Raw genomic sequence first — 27,008 nt, 5'->3', positions numbered from 1 at the left:
TATACTTAATTTCTTTGTAACTTTATGAATTTTCACTATTCTGTATCGCTTGTGTTAAATATTACAAATTATTTGGGAAGATTTCGAGATTTAGAAGTTGATAGTTTCGTTTGATAAATGAAGTTGTTATTATCTGAATCGAAACCGAAATATGAATGAACTTAATCTCTCGTACGAGAAGTAAATTAGCTTTGTTTCTATTATAAATCTTTGATATTTTTAAGAAATAAAAATTCCTGTGTGTTGTAAATAAAGAATGTAAACATTTGACGCGATTTTATTGGAATTCTAATTAGTTTAATTTATTGATATTTACACAAATTTCTTAGAAGTTTATACTTTACATGGAATATAAAATATACGACTCGATATTTAATGAAAAGTTTTTTCCTTATACATTATTTGTTTAAGAAATATTACAAGCACTCGCTTATCTTTAATATCTGTTGATTGTTTACATTGTCTTTTCATTACGGTGTTATCGGATGTTAAATATAACTCAAATCAAATTCTTTATAATTAGACTATCGTTTTAAATGAATTTATTTGAAATCTGTTTATTATATCTAAGTGTTACGTATAAATCTTATTTTTATTATTGACTGACTTGCAATATTTACCGAATCAATTTTACGTAACGCACAATAAGCACCGTTACGTAAAACAACGAGCCAACCTACAAACGTTATCTTTATAAATTCCACGAAGGAGAAATCTCAATGCTTATCTATTATTATATTTAAGTAATAAATTTAACTGAATAAAATAAAAAATATATTAGAAAATAACATTCTTTATACGACACAAAATTATTTCGCTTATTAAATTTTCTTGTTCTTTAAAAATCTTTTCACATTCCAGAATTTTAATTACATCGGAGATAAAATTTTCTATCTTTAATTTGATTAATCGCGACATATAATGATTAATATTGGATTAAACTGGATTAAATACTAATCTCCATTCGTCATCAATCACATTATGATTAATATTCAGGAGCAATGAATTTTCTATAATTATAAACTTTTTGTTATATAATAATTTAGAAACTTAAGAGGAATGAGGAGAAAAAAATCATTCTGGAAATCTTAATTTTAATCTCCGGTAATTATGTAGATCTCGATTAAATGTTGTAACTACTTTTGATTGATCTCGAACTAGATAAATCACGATCGCTCCATTGTTCCTAAACATCTATTATTTGAACAATTTTTTTTTTTTTATAGCGATAATAAATCTCTGCGTAATTGTTATTAATTTATTTACAAGTAATTTTTATACTTTATTCCTTTTAATTATTCTTAATCAATATTTATTAACAATTCGTATGCATTAATTAATTAAATACCTGTAATTTCGACCATTGAATTCGACCGATACATCTTGGAGCATTTCTCCAAGCTAATTTAGCACCATAAACTAATTCAGTTTCTTTCAGCTCGTATGTTCCTCTCTCCGATATTTCAGCTACGACTTCCGAAAGTCTTTGCTTGTGATGAGTCGAATTATATCTGAAGAAAAGTCAAACAGATAATAAAATTAATAACAAATTAAATAATAAACTTTTAATGAAGTAATAAGATCTATCTCCACCCATTTTAGAAGATAAAATATCCTCCTCTAGTGAGCTAAAATTAGATTAAAAACTGTCCCCAAAGTCTAAATTTTAGTTTATTTTAAAGTAGAAAACGTTTTTTTATAACCTGATGGAGTGGAGAGAGATATTGTATTTATGAATAGGGGTCTAAATCGGAATATTTTGTTTCTACAATTCAATTATCATATAAACTGTTTGGCATTTCATTATTATTCCTCTAAAGCGTGTTACTTGTGTACAGTTTCAATCAAGTTTCTTGAAAATATGCGGGAAAACGGTTGAAATTGAGAAAACTTTCAGAATGCTGGCAATTTCACATATAAAAATATTTAAATTCCATTCATTATTATGAGTTAAAGATACTCGAAGTATCTTACCTCTTAATACTGAGATAGTATTGATCAAAGAATGCTTTAGCTTGTTCGATTACTTCTTCTTTACACCTTGCAGTACCTGGCGGTCTTTTAGAAGGTGTGCTCATTAATGATCCAGCACAAACCGAACTTGTACACTGAACGGGCTGGAAATTTTTTTAAAAATTAATTAAAATATTTATTTAAAATCTAAAAAAAAAAGATTTTTATAAGTTATTTAGTTTTTCAGTTTAATTTTTTAATTATTCTTTTTTAGTAATAAAAATATGCATTGTTTTATTTAGTTTATTTGATATTTTTAAAACGATTAACTCATAAAAATATTTCCCTTTCGTATATTAAATATCATGTCCTAAATATTTTTATTTTACATTATTTAAAAAATATAGCCTATATATTATGAAAGAATTGTTTTATTCTTGACAAAATAAGTGAGAAATTAAACTTTTTAACGAAGAAAATTCCATTTTAAGGATATAAGAATTTACATTAATGACATTGTTAACATTCAGAAACAGTTCTTGAATATCGTTATTAATTAAAATTGATCGTGTATTAATTGATATAGTTAATTAACTTATTATTTTAATGTTTAGAATTTTTCAAATTGACATAAAAATAATCTGTTATTATAATTAAACTTTTATATAATAACAGATTATTTTTGGATGAGTAACTTTAAATTTCATTTTAAATAGAAAAATAACTCATTAATTATCAATTTTAATTATTTATTTAATAATAATTCATTTAAAAACTGGAATTTTTTTTAGTTCATTAAATGAAATTCCTTACTTGAACTTAACTAATTTACATTATATTATTAATTGTAATTCATCATTATCGTCACAATTCATCTCTTTTAAGGCTATTTAATCTTACAGAAGTGGATATTATAGCATTGATTTTATCGATTGATAGATATGAATCGTTATCAATCAATAACATTGATTATTGATTAGGTACACTGAAGTGTTTATGGTTAAGACCTATTGAACATTTAATAATTAAATATATTGATTGATTAAACAGTAAAGAACATAACAAAATTACAATTACTTGATTAAGATGGTAAAATAAATTAGAATCATTATGGTACAACATAAAATAGTATCATATGACGTGATTCGTAATTGTGCTGGAGGCAGCTGCATGGAATGAGTATTTCAGCTTCAATGTCTATAAAATATATCAGAATAACTTTTACGAAATATCACAGTCGATATTTATGGCACTTTTTGATTTACCGAATAGTCTTACAACATTAAAATATGTGATTTACAATTAAATAATAGAAAACCCTATAATTATTTTAAAATTTAGTTTCGCAAAACTGGTCTAAGCTTACTTTTTAATTAGATTCTATACTAAATAACTAAAAAGTTTTCTTATAGTTTGAACAGTTTTTCCTTGTTTTCGGTTAATGCTGAAAAATTCTATCGGATTAAACCTCGCAAGCATAAGATAAGTAATTTAAAAAGGGGGATAACCATTGTTTTAGAAGAGAAAAACTTAATGCTTTTTGAGATTTATTTACGTTAATTATTCAAACTTTTTTTTCTATATATATATTTAAAGAGACTTTAAAATGTCGCCAAGATTATTCTATCTAAAGTTTGTAGATCTAAAGAAAATACTTTTTTTATGTGACTGATTTGCTAATCATTAGCAATACGGCTCGCAAACAATGCTTACACGACACTTCCATTAGTTTTGGAGGTAAAAAAAGGGACCGATAACACTCTTATCTTCGGAAGTTTCTTTATTGTAATGTTTAATCTCAAGATATAGGTTGTTAAGTCAACAATATTGGACATATTTCGTCAACGTGACGTTAAAGTTTTTTGCGACAGGCAAAAAAAAAGAAATTGTCATTTTTATAGCGTTTTTCTTTTTACATTTTTGTAAAATTTCGCCAAAAATTTCTAATCGAATTTTGCGCCTTAAATGAAAGAAACAGAGGATAAGTGCGGTAAATTATAGTCGCAAACTGAAATATCGTTATATTTCTCCTAAATACTAAACTGTCAAAATGTCATAACTGCATAAATTAACAAGTCAAATGACTTGATATTTATCAGATTCTATTTGCTGCTATAAATTAACCCCAGACTCTATAGGAGCAGAATATTTATGAAATTCAGTCGACCAAGTTTTAATGTCGGATAATTAATTTCCTAAAAAGAAAATGTGTGTGTTTTTTTTTTCTTTTTTGCTAATGGATTATAGCAAAATTTAATGCCGATTTTAACACCTGCAAGCGATAGATTTCTATTGCTTAACTGTACATTAACTTAATGTTTCGATTTTCAAGGTTATCTTCTCCACTTCAAAGGATCTCGTTTCATTCCTCTTTAAATAATAGACAATGTCTTGTAAATTTATGGTTTACCTGTCTTAGTTATAGGTAACTCTACGAGCAGCTTAATTCCATATCGTCTCGTAAGAGTAACATTCATTCTTATAAAAGAACAACTTCATATAAGTGTCACTCACTTAATCTTTTTGATATATCAATAATAAAATGTTCTACAACAGAAGAAAACTTCATTTTTTAATTATCTTAAAATATATTTGTATAATAAATGTTCGATATTATTCAAATTATCTACTTAATGTAAATAAAATTTAAAGAAATTATGATATTTTTCTGTTTATAATTACAAAGATACGGATCAATAAATTTAGATAAAGGTAATAATTTATTTGAAACTATAAACGAAAGGCATTAAGTTTCCTTTTTCACATGATCGATAGAAATTGGGAGCATTTCGCGGATATATTTTTTCCTCCTAATATAATGCAGGAAGATTCAAAATAAAAACATCCGGTCATTTGACGTGGTTTTTATTTCCAACTTCTTCAAAGAAAATTGATATATACGATAATTAATTGCGGTATAAACAGGGGAATACATCTTCCATGCTCTTTAGTTATTTAAAATAGACACAATGGAAATGGATTCCTTGAAAAATTTAATTCTTGGATATACTTTTGCGTTTATTTCTGAGTTTTTTTTTCTTAGTTTTATTTCGTTTACCAATCGAGTGTCAAATTTTCGATCAATATATAGTTCTTCCACATCCGGAAATCGTTGGCGACAACTTCAAGATGTTCCTAATGGTTCTAATGACTCTCATTTTCCTTTAAATCCCATTTCTTGAATCTTAACTTTGCATTTTGCCTAAAAATCGACAGTGGCTTATGGAAGCCAGCGCCTATCTTCATAGACTAAAATGAATGATATATTTGCTATAATCTTTATAAAAATAATTCATGGTATAATGATTGTGTAGAAACCATTGGTTTGTTTAAAGTTTTAATTAAAATTATCTTTGTTAAGTACATCTTATTGAAGTATAGCCTATAATATATAAATATTCATCAATTTAATGCATAGCGTATAAATGATAAATACTAACACATTATATCCCGACATAAAACTTTTCTAATTCAAAGATATTCGTGCATACTAAATGGTCTAGTATGATTATGTTGTAAGAAAAAGATTAAATCTCTTACCATTAAAATTAAAGTCTGGAAGAAATGAAGAAATTACTTAAATGTTAAATTTAGTGGAAATTGGAATCTTAATAAATATGTAATCGATATGTCTACTGAAATATCATTTGGACTCTATTTTCTCATTTAAATAAACGTGGTATTATAATTAAACACCTTATCGTTAAGTTAATTTAAATGGTCACCAAGTTAAATGTAAAGAAAAAACAAATTAAATATTAAAAAGATAGGGTAGGAAACAAGACTAAAATAAATTATAAATATGAATTAGTCACTTACTTCAGTGCATTTCTGATGTAAAGAATCGAGTATTGTATGACCCGTAGTGATATGTCGTAGGCGAATCGGACGTCTGCACGGAGACGTCATTGTACTGGAAGATTTGGACTCTGGACTGAAAAAAAAATAAGTTAAAACATCTCTAACACAATCAAATTTATAATGAATTGCAGATAATACTTCATTTACCCGCATCAAACAAAGTTACATGGAGGGAGAAGTTTGAGTAAAGTTATTAAGTACAACAGGACGTTGTATTTCTGATACTTGTTTAGTAAGATTTCGCTTTCTAAGAAAAAGGCCAATACAATGTTAATACTTATTTTTGTAAGCACAATTTTACGAATAGCTGATGTCATGCTGATTCAAAAATTATTCAATATACCATACGCTTTACGTATTTATAGAATCGGTTGCGCGAAATGTTTTTACGTAATTCAGCTAGAAAAATTATCTTAAATTTTCGCTAATTTTAGCAATTTAACGCTTCAAAAATTAAATATTAATCGGGATTTAATTAAAAACTTTGAATAATAACGCTAATATTAAATGCCGCATACGTATCGGTTTACAGTAAAATTTACTTATTAATTGATTATAATATTGAATAGGTAATGCCCACTTTAAAGATATAAATGAATGCTAATATAACAAGTAAATTACGAAGGACCGATTTTAAATTTTTCAACCACTAGAATTGTTTTTTACACAATTTAACATGAAAATAAAAAGAAGATTTAAGTAAAAAATACGAAAGATTTTATGGGATTACATAAAACAGAAAACATCTTGAATACTAAAACCGATAAATTGAATTAAGCTGTTTGTATAATCTCATTCTAGAAGTTTTAATTTAATATCTTTTCTTGTTGAAATACTTTAAATATATTTCTAATGCTATATAATCTCCATAAACTTTTCGTGTTTTTAACTGTAGTTTTCGAAAAATTATTCAGTATAATTTCAATTTGTATAACGTAAAAAAAGTAAAATAATAATAATATTATCATCAATATCTTATTTATTACTTAAACCTAACATTATTTACGAATGAAGACTTTTTACAATAGATTTTATAATTAAAAATCTTCAATCGTAAATTAAAGGATTTATGGTGAAGATTGAACGTTTGTATGGGTACATTTAAAAGTTATTTTAGCTGATTTATGTAAATTTCTATTGGTTTAATTTTTGCATATGAGTAATCTACGTTTACGTGTAAACAAGGCTATTTATACAGTTGTTTGGTATATATCTGTGTTCGTAAAACTGCATTATATATTGATTTCAAATTATTTTTCCTTGTAAACTCGTTTCAAAAAACTACTAGGGAAAAAAACTAAACATTTTGGCAAATTATATTAAGAATAGTATAAAATCTATCCAAAGGAGATCGTTTGCTTCGTACAGAGTTTTTTTCCTCCATTAAATTTTTAAATATAATCAAATTTATTTTTCTACATCCTGCAAATTTTATATTCGTTAAGCTAATTTTTAAAAATAAAAATGGCTATCCTCTGACAAATCTTAAGTATAATTTTCTTGGATCGAATTCCATTTATTTCTGTTTTCTCTTAATGGAAGTGTCTGTCTTAATGGAATATCGCTTAAGTCTATCATTTAACCATTAAGGTATACTTTCCAGGTAAATTTTCATATGAAATTTTCTGAAAAATATATTCATTTGTTTTGTAATCTAAATATTATGTAAACCCATTAAACGTAATAATGGTAACAATAAATATAGCCTTATATGGCTCTAACGAACTTGAAGAGGCTAATTGGGTTAACGTTAGACAGGGTTATGATCTTTGATGATTCATCAATAAACTCTTTCATTCAGAACTAATGCGTTTAATAACATGTCACATAACACGTAACGTGATGGGCACATCATTCGCGGAAAATAACGTGAATAATTGAAAGCGACCTCCCAAAAACAGACTTATTATGCGAGAAAACTTTAAAATTCTTCAGAAATATTGTAAATTTTAATGATTACAATGTACTAAATCCCATAATTTTCATCTTTATCTACGAATATTTGATTTTTGTATTAATACATATAAGTTATGTGTATATATTATAATAAGTTAGAACTATGCTTAAACTTTCTTATAATAACTGCTTGTGAGTTACTTTAAATTATAATAATTTTCTAAAATATTCTGAAATTATTTTGTATTAAACGAATATTTTGTAAATGTGACTTGTAGGTGTGAGAGGACGTGTAAATAGAGCAATTGTATTTAAACAACGATAAATAAACTAAAAGTAGAATGTAAAATCAGTAATAAGATGTCTTATAAAGCTGAAAATCAACTGATACGACAGTGAGAATTTCATCCATTTTGAAAAATTTAGTATAAATTCAGGGATTAATTAAATTAGCGCTGATTTCTATGACTAAATTAGTCGGTTATTCACTTATAAAAAATAATGTCATTATGTAAATTTCAGAATTACTTTTCCACATTTCCTTTGACAAACGTCCACCGTTGGCCGAGTGGATAAAACCACTAAACACTAGTAGTTTGTCGCGGGTTCGTGCCTCACTAACAGGCTGGCCACGTGGAGTTTTCCGGCTTTTATTCACATGTCTAACACCTAAATAGAGTCCAGTTTGCAGGGAGGCACCCCCTGAGAAGATTGTTTTGCCTTTTGTGTCGCTCTGCCTCATCCTACAATCTTTTAACAAATATTTTATAACTAATGCTAGAGGTTTTTATTGCTTTTTTCATTCGTCTAAGATTTAATAAAGAGTGTTTTTCAATGATAATTCAAACGTCTATATCGTGCATAAAATCTGTTAAATTTTATTTTTATATTCGACAATTTACAAGTAATTGTAGCCTATTAATTTGATTATAAACATGACTTATATTTTAATTTTATTAAACTATTTTATGATTTAATGTCCAATTGACGATTGTGAATGAATTACAAATATGAATTCCATTTATAAAATTTAATTTTAAATAGAAAATTTTAAATTCCTTCGTAAATGCCGCCTACATACTCCCTTATTATAACTTGAAGCTATACTTCGTATTATAATTCACAGATATTTCTGTGAAATATTAATCGGTGAATTCACGAAATTGGCAATCCTTTTATTTTACTTTTTTCTTGGCAGAAAATAAAAAATAATTATGCTGGATCTTTTCCCTCTAGACATATCTCTCGATGGAATACGATTACAAGACAAGAGAGATAAGATATTTTAAATGGTTAATATTTATTAACAATTAAAATATAAGTTATTCAAAGTGATAAATCTTCTCCAAATTACAGTAATGTGAGAAACATTTTAAAAAAATTATAGGAGTATTTATTTATGTTTTAAAATAAAACGTTAAATTTTGTTTCATAAAATATCATAAATTTTAAACAACAATCGCTAAAAATGGGGAATTTTTGGGGGTTTAACCTCTTCCATTTTACAATCCAAACAGAAAAAACTTTATTAAAATAATTAATAAAGAAAAATACTTAATATTCCTAATTAAAATGATGAAAAATGTACTTATAACCTTAATAATAAGATATTATTTTCAACCATAAAGAGAATATGTATAAAAACCCAGCATCATTTCTCGTATTAACAGACCTACGTTATTACTTATTTTCAGAATAATTTACCAATAAAATCGAAAACTTTTTTAAATTTTTAAATAAAATAAACAAATAAAAACTCTTTTATATTTTATTCGATTCAAAAAAAAAAATTATCATATTAGGTGAATTAATGCACTTTAATGCAAAGCTCGTAGATCCAAATTGATAACTTGAAGTTTTTCGCAATTAGTTGAAAGGTTAAATTTAATCAAAATTGTTTATTGTACTGTACAAGTCTTACATTAAGTTACTTAATTAATTGAATAACCTTAATCTTATACTTTACTATTAAACAAGATAATAATAATAATAATAATAATAATATTCGAATGATTATATCTGCTGATTGAAAATAATAATAATAAACCGAAGAGAAAAAGTAAAGGAAGATATTAAAATTTATAAATTAATATAATTTGTATATTTTTAAATTATAAAAGTAATAAGCTAATTAAATTTTTAAGAAATGTGATATTTATAATGAAAATTTAATTTATTAGTTTAGCAAAAAAAATTGAAAAACAAGATTTTTATAGGAAAACAAACTTATAAAATTTCTTCATTAAGCTTATAAATTATCCAATTTACGATTAAAAAAAAAAAAAAACATACTTTAAAATCATTATTTCATTTTTATTTGGATGAATCTGCTTTAAAATATTTATAAAAACATTAAAGTTTAAAAGATTCTTAAATGGTACCTAAATCGACATTTAATGATTGAATCCTGTAGATCCTCATTAATGGTAAAAAAAAAAAAAGAAACAAAATGATTTATAAAATTTAAGTATGCTTCAAGTTTACTTAATAGATATTTATAAGATTATAATTGGATTTTATTCGATATCTTCTAGCGATCTTAAAAGATATCTGATATCGCTAGAAGATATCGAATAAAATCCAATTATAATCTTATAAATATCTATTAAGTAAACTTGAAGCATACTTAAATTTTGATTTTAAAATTTTAGCTTAAATTTGGCTGATTTTCACAGCCAAATTTAGACTAAACTAGTGTTAAATTTCGATATTAGAAGGGATCAGCCGGAAAGAACTTTAACAATTTCGATGTATATTCGTTGTAAAACTCTATTTATTGTTGTAAACTATTCGAGTATAGTCTAACAACGCAAACTTGCCAAAAAAATCTATTGAACTACACGATATTTTCAAACTCATTTTAATTTTTTTTTTCTTTTTTTTTCTCGTTAAACTACTTTATTTTTCTTTGTAGAAGATATCTAATTTGAAAACTTGTTGGTTTTTTTTCTAAATAAAAGAAAACTTTCCTACCTTACCTAGAATTAACAAAGATAAAAACGAGTTTTCTGCTTGGCCGACTTATTTGCGAGAAAATCTTTCTGACACGCTGTTAAGCCCGAGGCCATGACGCGAGTATCACGTGACGTTGAATTAAGCACATGCGCACTACCTCATTGATATTAGTTATTAAAATATAGAGGGGGAAAAAGACTGTGAAGGATTTTCGTAAACGGAAATCGCCATTTTTTTTTTTTTTTTTTTTTTTTTTTAGAAACTTTTTCTTTTTTAAATTCAGGATATAGCGTTATGGAAATCGAAATTTATACGTGATTTCGATACAAAGGAGGTTTTTTTCGGACAATTATCAAAAACTTTCTGTAGATCTTCTATAGATTCTTCAGTTTGGCGTGATCTGAAAACTTTGGAAAGGATTAAGCTCTAAAAGTAGCTTCGTCCTATAAATATTTAGCCTATTGCAAAGCTATAGTTACATAAATAAGTTTAATAAAGCTTAGAAACGGATCCAATCTGGTCCTTTCAAAGTTAAACTATACAGGAGATAATCTACTCTTAACAACCGATAAGATTCTTGTAATTAGTAATACGGAAGTTCAGAAGTATTCAGATAAATTTAGAATAAATTAAGAAATCCGCAAGAATTGATAAGTGATCGATTCAGTTTCTTAAATATTTTAAAATATAAAGCAAATTCTTTAACTTGGAAGATTAAAAAGAAAACGATAGACCCTTTATAATTTGTATTATAATAAGGTTGAAAATATTTATCATTTCAGCATAAAGTAACTTATAAAATCCAGCTTACAATTAAAAATTGATTAGGAATTATGTGTTTCTTTTATATTTTTCTTAAATTTAACCTTTTAATACTTTTGCCAATTCAATTTATAACATTATAAAATTTTGAGTCATCCAAAATAATTCGATTCAAGAAAGTCTCTTCTAAAAACGCTAACGAAAGCCAAAGAGTTACAATCTAATGGCTGTCTTTAGTTGCTTTTTATGACAATAGATGGAGTTAGATATCAAAAGTAATCCCCTTTCTATGTCGCGTGTTATCTGGGGTACAACTGAACTCTTCTTTATAGTTTCGGTGCCTCTTATCCCTAAGTAATTCAACCGAACCTTACGTGATTGGAATCCGACCATTCGCTTTCGCTCTTCCACCCTAAAACATCAAATAAGTAGAGTAATGCAACCTTATAACATGATTTTAAATCACTGGTTAATGTGAGGTTAGCTAAATTTATTAAAATACTTCAAACATTTCCCACAAAAAAAAAACTGACGTCTACTTCGAATTATTTCAATACCATTTTATGTTATTGGATTTTTTTTATCCACATTCAATATTAGTGTAAGTATATTTTCTACATTATTACACCGAGAAAATATTCGCAGTTATTAATAAAAAATAAAAATAAAATAACTCGTTAACATGTACTTACACAATATTTATCTTAATTGGCAAATTGAGAATAAATGGGATTGAGAATAAACGACGTTACTATACAGGTCACCGGTCTAATCTGTTGATTATGATGAACCACTCCCGCTTTCATCCGAAGAAAAATCGAAATAAATAATTGATTTGACGTAATATTTCTTGTGTGGTAAAAATCTATATCGAATCATATTATAAATAACTGATAAAGTTTTTAAATAAATTAAAATATATTACAAAATGCCACATATCTCTCTCTATAGGCTATATATATATTACTTTATTTAAAAAACCTTCATAGATCTGTGTGGCATTTTGTAATAAGTTAATATTATTATTTTTTTAAAACTTTATCATGATTTCATCTGAATTTCTGAGTCAGTCTAAATATATATTTGATATTTGCAGGGAATTTTGAAAAAAAGGGAGAAAAATTTATTCTTGTGTCTACTATGTTTCATTCAATAGATTGCAATTTTTTTGAAAAGTCTTCTTGAATATTGCATAAATTATTCTAGAATAAAAACGTTTTCTCTTTTATAAATACATATTAAACCGGAAATTTTTCATAGTTGAAATTATGAAGCATTTAGAATATTTTAAATTTAACAAAATGTCATCTTAATTTGCTTCTTTGCATTAATAAATTCTTGCAAATGCCATCAAATTATTGAATTTAGTGCATACCCTACATCATAAATTAATATTATTCTGCATTATTCAAATATTATTTTACATAGCAAAATAATTTACCTGAAAACTTCTCTAGTGTAGCTTTCGAAATATTTTTTATTTATATAAATACATTAGAAAATGTTTATAAAAACGTGAAACAATTTTCTATTTAAGAATAATTATTTCGTAATAACAGGTATAAATTCACTTTCTATCAGGTAAAGTGAATTATTATAATCTACCCTTAACAACCGATAAGATTCTTGCTTTGTTTAGTACAAATTTAATCATTTAGTACATGATAATATGAGGTTTCAAATTAGCGATAATTACGTAATTATCGCTAATATTATCATGTACTAAATGATTAAATTTGTTCATAGATTACAATGCGTTAAAGAATTAGTTTCCACTTGAATACAGTAAAAAAAACAACGGAAAACATATCAACTCAATGTCTTCCTTATGTGCCTGTAGCCATTCTGATTTTTGTTATTTCTTTCTTTAACTATGGGGATAAGAAGACACGTCAGTAGACAAAATGACAGCATTGGACATAAAGAATTTGCTATAGGCTATTGTTGTTCATTACTTTTCTCACACTTTTCTAACTTTGCCCATAAAATAATGTACTTTCAAAATTCGTATACACAGTATCATTTAATCTACATTTAGAATTATTTATTAATCTAATTTTTATATATACTTTCCTACTTTTTATTAAAGTATGATTACGCTGCGATGTCTCGGTTGCTTTATCAGTAAATTATGTAGCGGATGTCACAAGTTCAGGTTGATTTTAGCGTCAATTTAGAGAAAGTAAAAAAAATGCCGAATCCACGTTTTAAAAGTACGGTTAGTGAATGTACCGACAAAGTAAACAATAAAATAACAGAATATAGTCAAAATAAATGTCCCAAGAGGAAAGAAAAGTATTTCTCTGTACTTTCCGACTAGTTCCTTGCTGATAAATTGTGTTACGTCTCTTCTGTACTACTTAGATTTTCTTGTCCTATCAAATATAGTTCTCAGGAAATCCGCCAGGGCGCGGTACCGGCGGAACCAGATTACAGTCACGTGATTCGATTGACATCCTCCGACCGTGACTTATCTCACGGACCTTGTAAAAGGTTTCTTCTTTCTTGGACACTTTTAAAAAATCGTTTCGTCACATATTTATAATCATTCAGCTTTTCTAAGCGAAATCGTTCGATAACAAAGTAATATTTATTCTCTCCATTTTAATGTAAACATTACTTAATTTCATATCTTCTTATAACCAAATATAATCTAAATAAAAAGCATTTATTATTGATTACAATATTTATGCTAATTCTATATCTTTTACTATTGATTAGTATCTTTCTTTTCTTCATATTCTTTTCAAAAAATTTCTTTTTACATTTATTATTAAAAGACTTGATAATTTAATATTTTAAAAAAAAAAAAAAAACAGATAAATGCCATTATTTCAGACATATTACTATTTCATGAAGATTAAACATTTCTCTTTCTCCTCTGATTTCAATAGTATGCGATTTATATGGTATAACGAACTTAAAAGGATTAGGATATAGGCTACATCATGTCTAGAGACAGAAAATAAGCTATTTTAATGTATACAATTTTAATAGATACCATATATATCTTTGTAAAAAAAAAATCCATTAAGATTTGTTCTGAAGGCTTAAAATGAAATAAGATCTGTGTATTCTTTTATATAGATTAAATTATAACCAAAGATATTTATTACAGTTTTAAGCAACCTCTAAGACAAGACTGTGCACACGAAGGATTTGGGGGGGTTTAACTCTTTCCATTTGGAAATTCAAACAGAAAAATGTTATGTTAATAAAACAGTAGGTTATATTATGCGTAATTTCAGTTTATTCTTAGTCTGCTATATTGTTACACCATATATATATATATATTATATATATATATATATATATATATATTGCAGGAGTCCCCAAACTTTTCAAGAGGGCCACATTACTAATTCTGAAAACAGCAGCGGGCCGGTGCGATTTGAAATCATACACGGAGATATATATGTAAATTAACATTAAGAATTAAGAAATTACATTGAGCACAAGTAAAATACATTACAAATATCGTTTATTTTGGGAAGCAGTTAGATAGTCATCCAAGTTTTGGATTTTCGAGAAAATGGGACCTCTGTTTTAGAGTAAATGTGGCCGTATTTCTTACTGTCTCAGACTTCAGTTCGAATCGTTTAACGCAAGTAAAATATTTTTTTAATTGTCTAGAAGCCTGCAGGCCGTATTTTGGGGACCCCTACTATACTGTAAAAATTGCTAAAATACGTTATGAAAAAACAATGTTTTGTAAAAACTCACTGCGCTCCGAACTACTCTAAGATATAAATTTTCAAATTGTTTCTTTTATAAAATTATTTTAATAACTTTATTATTAATATATAATATTTATAGTAATATATCAGTTTATTTTTAATATTTAAAAAAAACTATTCCAAATTTATTACTTACGCTTGTAACTAATTAAAATATATACCATAAGTATATAATATTAATATATAGAACTTACTTACACGCTTAATTACGTCGTAATTGAAGCCATACCAGCAATATTTCTAAGACCAAATGGCGTAGAATAAATAAAATATAAATTCAAAACAAAATTAAATTAATTAACTTAATATTTTATATGTTCAAACAATAATGTTCTTTCATAAATTTACAAAATAATCCAAATTTGGATATTCATGTTTCATAATTTAAAAGTATTTCACATTAACCTCATGATGTTGTCTACGGTTTTTTGATACTCTCTTCGATATAATTTTTTTTTCTTTTGCTACAGAAAAGGTTTATTTTTAGAAGGTAGAACATTACTTTGTATATAACATTGCTGTCCTAGTTATTTGTACCGGTAGCATTTAATAGCTTTCGCTGTAGAAGAAGAGTTTACGTTGTATCGTGATCATATATCTGTAATTTATAGCATGCTAGTAGCATGCTATTTCTGTGTGACGTTTCATTTTGAAAAGTAGTGTCGTCAAAGTTTTCTGACTAATAAATTCATTTCAGTTTTAAACAATGAACAACAGTGAGCCGTTTCAGCAAATTCACTTATTGTAAAAGAAAATACGGTATAGCAGAGAAAATTTAAAAAGTATCACAAGTGATAGAAAGACCATACACTGTAAAAACCTAATATTAGTGAAAGTGACAATATTGACATTTCAAAATGGCAAAAGGTTCATTTCAACCCAATGTAGGTTAATTAAAGTGTATCATATACACAGGAACAAAAAACAAAAATAAAGACTTTTAAAAATACGAGGCTAAAAGCTTAGTGTGGTCCAATTCGCCTCTACTTACCCTATATCTCTTCACGTTTGGCTGTAATTCTTCACAGATCTCATTACAGATTAGTTTATCTATAAATACAGTATGTCACACATATGGATGAAATACCTATAAAAAGTTTATTTGACTATACATAAATACATGACTGTAATAAATTTTATAGTTAAAATCATAAGATTACGCTCGGCTCGTTTTTATTACCATTAAAAATAATGACAGATGTTATAGTTTAATTTTACATTTAAATATTAAATAATTTACGAAAACAGGAATAGATGTTGCAAGTATCTATAACTTATTTCGTGAATAAGAATGGAACCAATGTGCCGGATCTTTGAATCACTTCGCAGCAATAACTAATCTGCAAAAACATTTCAAAAGATGATGTTTGAATTTTAGAAAAACTTGAAAAATTCAATGTCATCGAGTCAATGTCATATATGACATTGACTTGAAGACATTAAACTTGACAAACATGACATTGACTTTTTTTTTTTTTTTATCTTTTATAAACTCAACCTTATTGAAAAAATGTTAAAAATTTCAAATGCCTTGTAGGCTACCGTAAATGATAACAGTTTAAAAATATCTTATAATTTTCTAATATACGTTTTTATATATACAGTAAAGCGTCATAAAATGGATCTCAATTGTTTTCAATGATAACTTATCGATGATCTGTTGGTATTGCATTGTTAATGTTCTAAAATTCATTCGAATTTCGTAATATTTTAACTTTCAAATATTATAATTAGTGTATTTTTTTGTTTAAATATAATGATTCTGTAAATTATACTTTGAATCTTTGTAAGCTTAGAGCATCTAAACTTAATTTACAGCGTACTTGGAGTATCACAGTGTTTAAAATGCTAATTTACACGTATATTTGAAAATCTGGACAAATTGAAAATTCTATTTTCGACTCCCCACTCTATTATATTTTATTAATATTTCGTGATGACACAGAAATACAGTATTTTCCTTCCGTAGAGGTAATGAAATTGGCACCATACTTATTCTGAGAAAATATTATATATCAGAAAAAAAAATTTAAAACTTATTAGACGTAAAATTTAAAAAAAAAAATTTAATTTGTATATTATAATATTACAAAATTGAACGTAAATTAAGATTAAAGCTATAAACATATTATTCCAGTTGTTACAGAAGTCGTATTCTGTTCAGCCCGATCCTATAATCATAAACTTAATTTAATTATGACGAAATTAGACTTAATAAATAATAATCTGAAATGCAATCTTCTTACTTTTTAATAAATATTATTTTTATACGTCGTGAAAATGACGAGAAGGATATATAAATACCTTATATATATATATATTTACGTCTGAATGAAATGTTATAAAAGTACTTCTATTTTAAAAAAATTTATTTTAATTAATGAAATTAAATTATTAAAATCACAACGAAACTCTAATACTGTACCACAAATTGCCATCAAAATTCTTATTATTTTTATTATTACAAACAATAAATAGATTTTTTTCAGTTCTTTTCATTCTGTTTTATGTAAATCAGTTGAAAATAAATAGTCCATGAGAAATTTATAGATTTTTTGAAAATAACTGGCAGACAGAAATTTCCTCAAAGTTTTTGGCAGATAGAAATTTCTTCTATGTAACAAGATATAAGACTGTCTTGCGGGATATTCAATTGTATACTATTTTATATAAATTGATTCATAAATAAGAATAAAATATATCTAAATTAATTTTCAATTTACAAAAGAATATTTATTCCGTAATCGTTTCAAATGAAATAATCCTTCTAAATTGAAACATGGCTTAGAGCATTTTTCTTCTCAAGATTATGTTTTAAACTGTTTTATAATCGAAAATAATAAATCATTTTGAGATTTACTGCAAAATTATACATAAGAAATATTATAAAAGCTATAAAGAATAACATAAGAATCATTATAGTTGACTCGCAACAGAGTTACGTAGAAAGATCATAACTCTCATTATTAGATATCAAATCATTTAAGTTAACTGTATAACCCTCAAATATTTACTCGAAGCAAATAATCTATCGTAATTCCCCGAAGGGGATTAAAAAACGAAAAAAAGAACCGTATTTTTTCTAGAAGTAATCAAGCGATAAACGAAAGTTGGGAAAACTCCGAAGATCAAAACAGATAATGAAACCAGGACCAACCACCTTAATTAATCTGGTTTCCATTAAAATGTCGATTCTCTGGAACTATTTTCGATATCCTTCGTCCACAAAGAGGTGTTAATCCGCGTGATCGTCAGACCAGAAATGACGAAGCGGAAGTGACTCTACATCTTATTTCTAATTCCCTTCACGTTACACAATCGACTTCTCGGTTAAGTCTGGCCCTGTACTGGACGCATTTATGAACGAAAAGAGCTTTTTAAAAACATTTGAATTCACCTACTCCACCGGTTCGTGTTAACTTACACATTTCCTATTTTATCTTTAAAACCTTACCAAAAATTCTTCTGTGTAGAGAATAAATATCGACATCTTTTACGAACTTCACTTACTCGTGTCACTATATCTTCTTTTACAACAGGGGGTTATACTTACATACATCATGCGATCAAATATGCTTAGATTGCCGAATATTTTCCATGTAAAATTTCTTCTGTTGCTAGCAAAGATTAAAAAAAGTGAAAGTCACTATAGCAACAGTTTCTGAAAAGAATGCGCAACGTATAAACATATAAAAGATTCACAAACTAAATATTTTTATATCTCTCTCTATTTCTATAAAAAGCCATATAGTTTAGGCAACTATGTATTTCAAATATAAATCGATTTAAAATTTAATAAATAAATAATACAGCCATTCTGTGAACGTCGACACAGTTTGAAATGTGTGACTATAATATTGATTCTCTACAATTTAATTTTATTTTTATTATTTATTAATATATAACATGATATTTCACACAATCGATGTAAGGAAGTTTACATTATTACGGAGTGACAAATAATACAATGCACTATTAGCATTATTATAATATATTTTAAGTGCTTTGCATAAGATTATACCTCATAAAATCATTTTTATTAAAAACTTTATCTGATTTAATGTAGTGTATTATAATATCGTAATAATATCTTCAAAATATACATTCTTATATGACTAGGTATGGTTTATATAATTAGTTTTTCATTATTGTTTAATATGTGGTGATTTTATCAACATAACAAAGGATATTCGTATCATTAATTAAGTACTAACGAAGAGAATAAGCATAATTAATTTCATTAAACATGATTAATAATTTTTCTCTTTTATAAAATATTCTTGTCTTTTCTATTGAAACAATTAAATTTTTACAAATTCATTTAATTTACTTGAAAATTGAATCTTATCCATTATACAATACGCATTAAAAAATATATTTTCTTAATATTTGTATGATTGAATGTCACTTTATTATTTTAAATTAAATAAAATTATTCTTGGCAACATGATCATATTTTATTATTATTTTCTATATAAACCCTACAAGTATTTATGTGTTATTTCAGCTGTATTTAGTAGATTTGTTAACAGAAGTTAAATAAGTCAAATGGACAATAAATTCTTGTTAAATGAAAGGAAAAAACGGTCTGTTTAATTCAATAGTAATTAATTAAAACGTTTCTTCTCACTAATAAACAATTAAAATGTTACAACGTCAATAATTGTATTTGTTTTAACTAATTAACGTATTTAAACAACAATTAAATATTGCATTTTATTAATATAATTGTTATTAATTATGTCGGAAATTTTCTTTTAAATTATTTTCATTTAATAATTCAAAAAATTGAGAGATGTTTATGACAGGAAATTATTTAAAACGAAATATAATTATCCAAACTATCAACTAAACAATCGTTAAATAATTTCGTTTTAAAAACAAACTTAACAAAAACTGTTTATTAATCAATGTCAATCAGGATTACTTCCTATTTGTTTTATAAGTTATAATAATTTTTAATTAATCGGAAATAGTTACACTAGAGGCAAAGGAAATACTTTCCAAGTTTACACAACAAATCTTCCGATAACTTAAAGAGGAATTATCATCGCTTTCAAATATCCTTTGCTAAATAAATTGATATTTTCGAATAGATAAAACACCAAAGTTTAATATACAGATTTTGTATTCAATGAAATCAAGCAAATTCCCATACAGATAACAATACATTTGATTTGAGTGAGAACTGAATCTCCGTTTATAGAAGATATTAAATCATTCTAAACAACTATAAGTTCGGAAATTCTCCATACAAACAAAGATGAAGTCTTCCTCGTCTTGGCTAATTTTTTACTTGTTAACCATCTCCAAAATTAGACTTAATTCGCTCATCCCTTTTCTACTAATACAGAATAAGAATAAATTACAAATAGAATGAAATTAACAATCACATAGATGAACATGATATTTTGCTCGGAAACCTTTCTTCATTTTCCCTTATTTTATTTTTAATAACGCTTACAACAGTGATGTTAATGAATAGCTTCTGTATGGGCACATTTACATTTAATTTACATTGACACAGCAGTATTGTGCTCTTATAAGCCAAGATGACACGCTCTTATACGCGATGTACGCTCATTTATCAGTAGATCACCCACTCTGTTGTAAACAGTATGAAAAGTTTAGTTTAAGAATAAAACTATTCTCTTATACTTGCCACTTGTATAATATACAAGTCCGGAAAAAAGGAGAATTTCAGACGTTAACCAGGCGAGTATTTCGAAAATATTGTAAATTTACAGTTAAGTAGAAGTTGATGAATATGATGCCATCTGGTGCCTATAAATAGAATTATACTCTAAACTGAGAAATCTAGTGTATTTATACAAACATTAGTCTACACAAGAAGCTCTTCAAAACCGAAAATAACTCTAAAAATGGGGCAAACTCTTCCATTCTTACATGCTTTATTCGTCGACACGATTCAAAAATTTATTATTAAAATAAGTTTAAAACAAAGAATTTTAGTTTAGAAATAATAGATTCATAAACTTATACTTGTTATGTTCTACACCTACTTTAATATTAGAAATTAATTAAAATTTTAGATTAAACTCTCCGTAAATAATAATATATATAACGGCCGGATGGCCGAGTGGTCAAGGTGGCAGCCTACCGCTCTGGGAAACCCAGGTTCGAATTCCCCAGGAATTTTTTCGGGGAGCGGTCCGTCTGGCTCCGTCCCTCACCACCCGGCTGCCCCATTGTGGTCCTGGCCGAACCCATAATAGGCTTGTGAAAAGAGGCCCTCTTAGTGCCAACAGAACGGAAAGAGTAAAAAATAAATTATATATATCTTAAAAATCTGAAATTTAAAGAATAAATTTAATATTGTTGTTAGTAATTATTGTAAATCCGAAGAGTGCAATGAATTCGCTAAATTTCTAGTAAGAAAATTTGAATTACAATTGCAAGATGGAAACATTTTGATTCTTTGAATAGAAGAGACGTTTTAGTTTAAATAAAAGAATATTTAGAATTATCATTCCCAAGGATAAACTGCTGGAAGCTGTCGTCCAGAGAATAAACTATTTATTATCTGACATTTTTGAGAGTTTCGAAAGTATTTCAAACATCTAATTCTTTAAAAAAAAATCTATTGATAATTAGAAAGAAAAATTTAAGGCGAGCATAAAATATTAATGAACTTGCAACAGTTTTGTTTCTTAAATCTTAAGTAGTTCTCCCTTAATTAGTCTAGAATTATCGAAAGAATCATCTTCTTTTATAAAAATTAACATCGCTTCTTTCTTCCTGACGGTCATTACTTTACTTATTAAATACACAGACTTTTGTCACTGTACTGCATTATTATTATTGCTAAACACGCCATAAATTTCTCGATTATTTTTAAATACGGTTATTTTTATTATGTATCTTGATGTATAAAATTTATAAAAATTAGAAAAATAAATATTATTCTTCTCTTTCTTAATTGTTATCAATTGTAACATCTCGGAGGAATCTTATAATTTTAAAATATTTTTCCTAAAAGTATGAATTGTCCTAGAAATTCCGGTTTGGAAAATATTCCTTAGAAAATAGAATTTTTAAGAAAAATCCTTAGAGATTTCATTCCCATTTAGAGAAGTTTGATAAGAAGAAGAAAAAAAAATAAATTGTGATCATATCAACACACGGTGCATTTTTATTGTACTTTTTTTATTATAATAAAGACAAACCAAGGAATAAAAACACGATTCTTCAAGTTTTTCGTGTACTTGTTATTATTGAAATTGTATTCCTACAATCAAATTCTACTGATACAATTTCAATACGGTTGTATAAAAAGTATTAATAAATAAGAAATTTTAAAATGTTATATTGTTACTGTTTTTTCTTCGGGTTTATAAAATATTATTATTATTATTATTATTAATACAGAAACTCCATCTTCCTTTTGTATCACATAAGTAAGTTTCGAAACTAAAAATAGAAAAAGAAAAAATCATTCAAATACGTAAGGACTTGATTGAAATTACTCCCTATAATAACATTATTTATGAAATAGTTTTATTATTTTTAAAAATTATTATTAAGTAAGGAGGAATTTAAATATTTAAATTCCTCATTGTGATATTATTAGGTTTTGTCAATATTTATTTCTATCTTTCAACATTTTTCAACATCAAGTGTTTCTTCTCTCAAAACAAGTTTAAATTTAGTTACTTTACTCGTTTATTTGATTATTTTTTTCTTACCTTCTTTTTTTTCTCCTTCCATACTATTTCTTCGTTCACGTCGTTATATCTATATATATTTATTCCTAATATTTTATCTATTAGAAACGATTTAGTCTGATAAAATGCTGTATTTGTATGTTATTTTACATTTTTCCTGCAATTATTTACATCTTTTCCCGTCTAAGTTTTTACATTTAAGTATTTTATTAAGAATTTTTTTTCTCCTAACGTTTTATGGAAAATTGATACGTGTATCTTTTCCATCGTCTTATCTCTTCCATCTTTGTCAAGCAAGCATGCATTCGAATTAACTATCACAATTACTCATTAAACATGTAAATATAAAAAGAATTTACTTGAGAAATATCGAGCATTCCCTGCTGACAATGTTAACACATTTACTGAAGTTATCCATTAAACGGGATATTTTAAAATATGAATAAATGATTCTTGGACAGGATGTAGGTTAAGGATGATGCAACAAGTTGTTCCCTAATGCCTATCTGATTACTCTTAAAGATGTTAGGGTGTGTCTGAAATTACTACGGCATTCGACTGTCAAGCAAAGGTTATCTTTATCGTTTCCCTATCAATCATCAAGATCTTTAGGTTTATATTAAATTCTTGCGGATGACTATTATTTTCCATTATTACTATTATTCGTTTAGATAAAATCATTTATTTCTTCCTACTCTTAAATTTTTAACTTAATTTTTTTTTAATTCTCCAATTGAATAATAATTTCGCGATAAATTTTATTATAAGAAATTTAGAATTAGAATTATAATGTCTGGTTCTATCTAATATTAAAGATTTACACGTTATATGAGCATTTTTAATACGCCAATACTTACGAGATTTGAAAAAATAATAACAATATATCGCTTATAACATAAATCACGATGTGTACGTGATAATTAAATTAACATCTTGAAATTTATTGTTTATAAGTGTAGCGATGGTCACGCTGTAAAATTCTTTACATAGATAAATCGTCTTATTTGAAAAATAACTTGAATGTATTTACATTTATTCGTTTTATGAAGTATGTTTTTGTTCCTAATAAACATTACTTTTGAATAATAAGTCACTCTGGGATTTTACAAATGTTCAAAATAAGGAAAAATACAATTGAAACAACGAAAAAAACGTTTTGGAACATCTACGAATTTGTTTGGTATAATAATTTTTACTAGAAACGTCATCTCTCTTATTGTATTATTGCATTGTACACGATTCTTCTCCTCGTGTTTTCGACTAATTTTTCCAGTTATAATAAGAAAATAAAATAATATACAACCCAGGACAGTGTATTTATTTCAACTGCAGACATAAAATCTGTAAAGAATAGTCAAAACTTTAAGGTTACGTCGTATTAACATTTGTTATATCTAAGAACAATATATTTTGGATAGAAAATGTTCCGATTTGTTTACATAAATGTAATTGTTACCGACGTGAATGTAATTAACATATTCCAATACATACGTTCTACTGATATTATTTATTATTTTTTATATTAATTCTCGGAAATGATGTGCCCGTACTAGTTATTAAAATCTTATTCTTGAACGAAACAATAAGTTAATAAAAATAATTCGAATTAAAATAAATGTTTTAATGGTTATATACGTTTAAAAACAATTTATATACTTATTAAGTAGCTATTATTACTGCAATCTAAATCCGAACAAAAATTATATATTATTCATTATATTCTAATAAAATTTAACTAATACATTTTCAGTATGCTTTTATTACATAAAATTATCATAACTTAAATCTTAAAAGCTTGTGCGATTCAAAAAACATGACTATCAAACCTTAAAATTACCATAATTATCATTAAAAACATTTTTTTTAATTTGATTTTTCTATTAAAATAGCAATACGGGGTTATTTTTAAATAGTTATAAAGTTTTTAAACGAAATAATGCATTTTGTATTTTAAAAAAAGTCTTATAAATGATTAAAGTCTGAGATTTTTTCAGCGTAATGAAAAAGTCATCGATCAGTTATAACAGCAACACGTGCTATTGATTAATGATAAAATTAACAGATGGCGAAAGAAAGCTTTTAAATAGACTTTGCTTAACAATTATTATCGTTAAATACTTAAGAATTTCATTGATGATATTTATTAAGAACTAAATTATAATTATTTCTACATTAAGTGATGGAGCAAATAATGATAATTAAATCGCTTCTCTCTTCTGTTTATTATTACTTTTTCAAACTTCAAACTGTGATAAATATATTTTCTAACGAATCTTTTATGTTTTGCATTAGAAAATCTATTCAATAATTCTATTATTTATTAATTATAGTTAGTTATTTTATACATTTTCTATCGCTGTTCCTTCCATACTTATATTAACAATCTAATTTAGAAATTATTTTAGAAATATTCAAAAATTTTCGAAATTTATTCTCTGTCTACATTAGAAGTAGTATAAAAGTGAATATTTTAATGCTAGATTCTTTCGTTTTTTGGCGGATTTAACCATGTCTGTGCCGTTACGTAAAGAGACAGATATGGTACCATTCCGACGTTTTTCTTTACATAAAAAAACATTCCCCATTGTAAAATCTAACAATTGTCGTATTGGATGTTTACAATAAATCCTACTAAATATATACAGTTTTTCTTAAAGTTATCTCTGGAGTATTTATAAATAATAGTTCCTATGACATTCCTTAGTTGAAGGAAAATCAAAAGTGATGCAACACCATTTTTATATTTTCTTCCTCTAGGGAGATATATCTATTGCTGCAATCGTACTAAACAAGGAAAATTTTACATGATTTTTCTTACATGAATAAATAATACCGAATAATTTATTTGTTATTTAGCTTAAAAAAAATTAATATAACTTAATAGTAGTAGGAAATATGTGAGTAATTATATTGGTAAGCGAAGTATTACATAAAATTTAATATAATAGCAGAATTTGCAGAATTTAGAAGAGTTTTTCCTAGATGATCCGTTTCATAAAATAAACATCGTTTTTAAATGGATGTTTTTAAATACCTCACAAGGTTCTAAGTAGTTTATCTCTTTAATTTTCCTATAAGATGTACTGTACGTTATTATTTTTGAATTAGAAGGAGAGAAACTGCTTAAAACTCTATTAATTTACCTTTCAAAATGTTCCTTGTTTTCTCGTATCAAGAATGAATTGTTTTTGAATTTTATTTCTAGTTGAAATTGAAAATAAAATCTTCCTCTAGGTTTTACAGGCAATCCATAATTCTGCTTTTGATAACAAAAATTTAGACTTACGACTTATGTTTCGAAGTCAGAGAAACGAAAATGAAAACTAATTCAATTAATATAGTTTTTATGAAGTCGCCATTAAGAAGAGTCGATTAACCAAATACGATCGATCTAAATTGAACAGATCAATGAATTTCGACAGTAATTTCAAATAAACTTTCGTTTAATTGATGAAAAAATCAATGATTTAATCCCACGTGTACTATTTATCAACAGAAAAAAAAAATCGGAACTAATCTTTCATTATTGGCAAGTTACAGCAAATTAGAGTATCGTGTTTGCTAAAAAGTACAACTGGGCGTATTTGCTTGAAATATTCAGAAGTATTCAGAGCTTTCAAATTAGCTTTATCTTAATTGGATTCTATACTTTATTCATTCTTAATTAGAAGTTTCGTTAACCTCTTCCTTATGATGCTTTAAATCATTCTTAATCACCGTTTTAATATTTTTATTTCACACTACAAAAAGTTTCGTCAATCACACTTGGTTTGGTTACATTTTTATATTTATTCTGGTTATTCGTATTTTTATCTTTTATCTTAAAATTACTCAAATAACATAAGTGATACGACTATCTTAATAACAAGATACATGGAAAGGTTATCTTAAAGATATTCTATGTCAATCTAAGACGTTTAAGTAATCGATATGGATTTTCTTCTTAAGATAATTAATATTTTAAGAATCAAATTTATTTTATAAGAATAATATTTCGCACTCAAACGTTTCTTCATTCGGTTAAACTTGTTGAGAAAAATCCTTTCTCTCTTAATATTCTTTACCTCAGAGTATACAAAATAATTAGAAAAGATCTAGGACTACTATTAATTTCTCTTAATAGAGGCTCACTTAGAAGGATAGTTAATTATTTACCTTA

The 27,008-nt window shown here is 26.0% G+C and overlaps 1 protein-coding gene across 6 annotated transcripts in view; it reads right to left on the bottom strand.

Annotated features, from left to right (window-relative positions):
• Nos (Nitric oxide synthase) overlaps window positions 1-27,008 on the bottom strand; it is a 62,657-nt gene that overhangs the window by 19,398 nt on the left and 16,251 nt on the right. For 3 of the 6 annotated variants that reach the window (XM_067284275.1, XM_067284274.1, XM_067284273.1), the window contains 3 exons: window positions 5,773-5,887; window positions 1,975-2,117; window positions 1,349-1,511 (listed from right to left, as the gene is read on the bottom strand). In XM_067284275.1, the coding sequence (XP_067140376.1) occupies window positions 1,349-1,511; window positions 1,975-2,117; window positions 5,773-5,887 (421 nt within the window). Of the gene's footprint in view, window positions 1-1,348; window positions 1,512-1,974; window positions 2,118-5,772; window positions 5,888-10,688; window positions 10,761-15,362; window positions 15,437-16,155; window positions 16,182-27,008 lie in introns of those variants that run through there. The other 3 variants (XM_067284277.1, XM_067284276.1, XM_067284278.1) reach the window with 3 other exon arrangements.

The sequence above is a fragment of the Centruroides vittatus genome, unplaced genomic scaffold, assembly GCF_030686945.1.
Source record: "Centruroides vittatus isolate TY-2023 unplaced genomic scaffold, ASM3068694v2 scaffold_1167, whole genome shotgun sequence".
In the NCBI taxonomy this organism is placed as follows: Eukaryota; Metazoa; Arthropoda; class Arachnida; order Scorpiones; family Buthidae; genus Centruroides; species Centruroides vittatus.
This window is presented reverse-complemented; position numbering and strand designations above follow the sequence as displayed.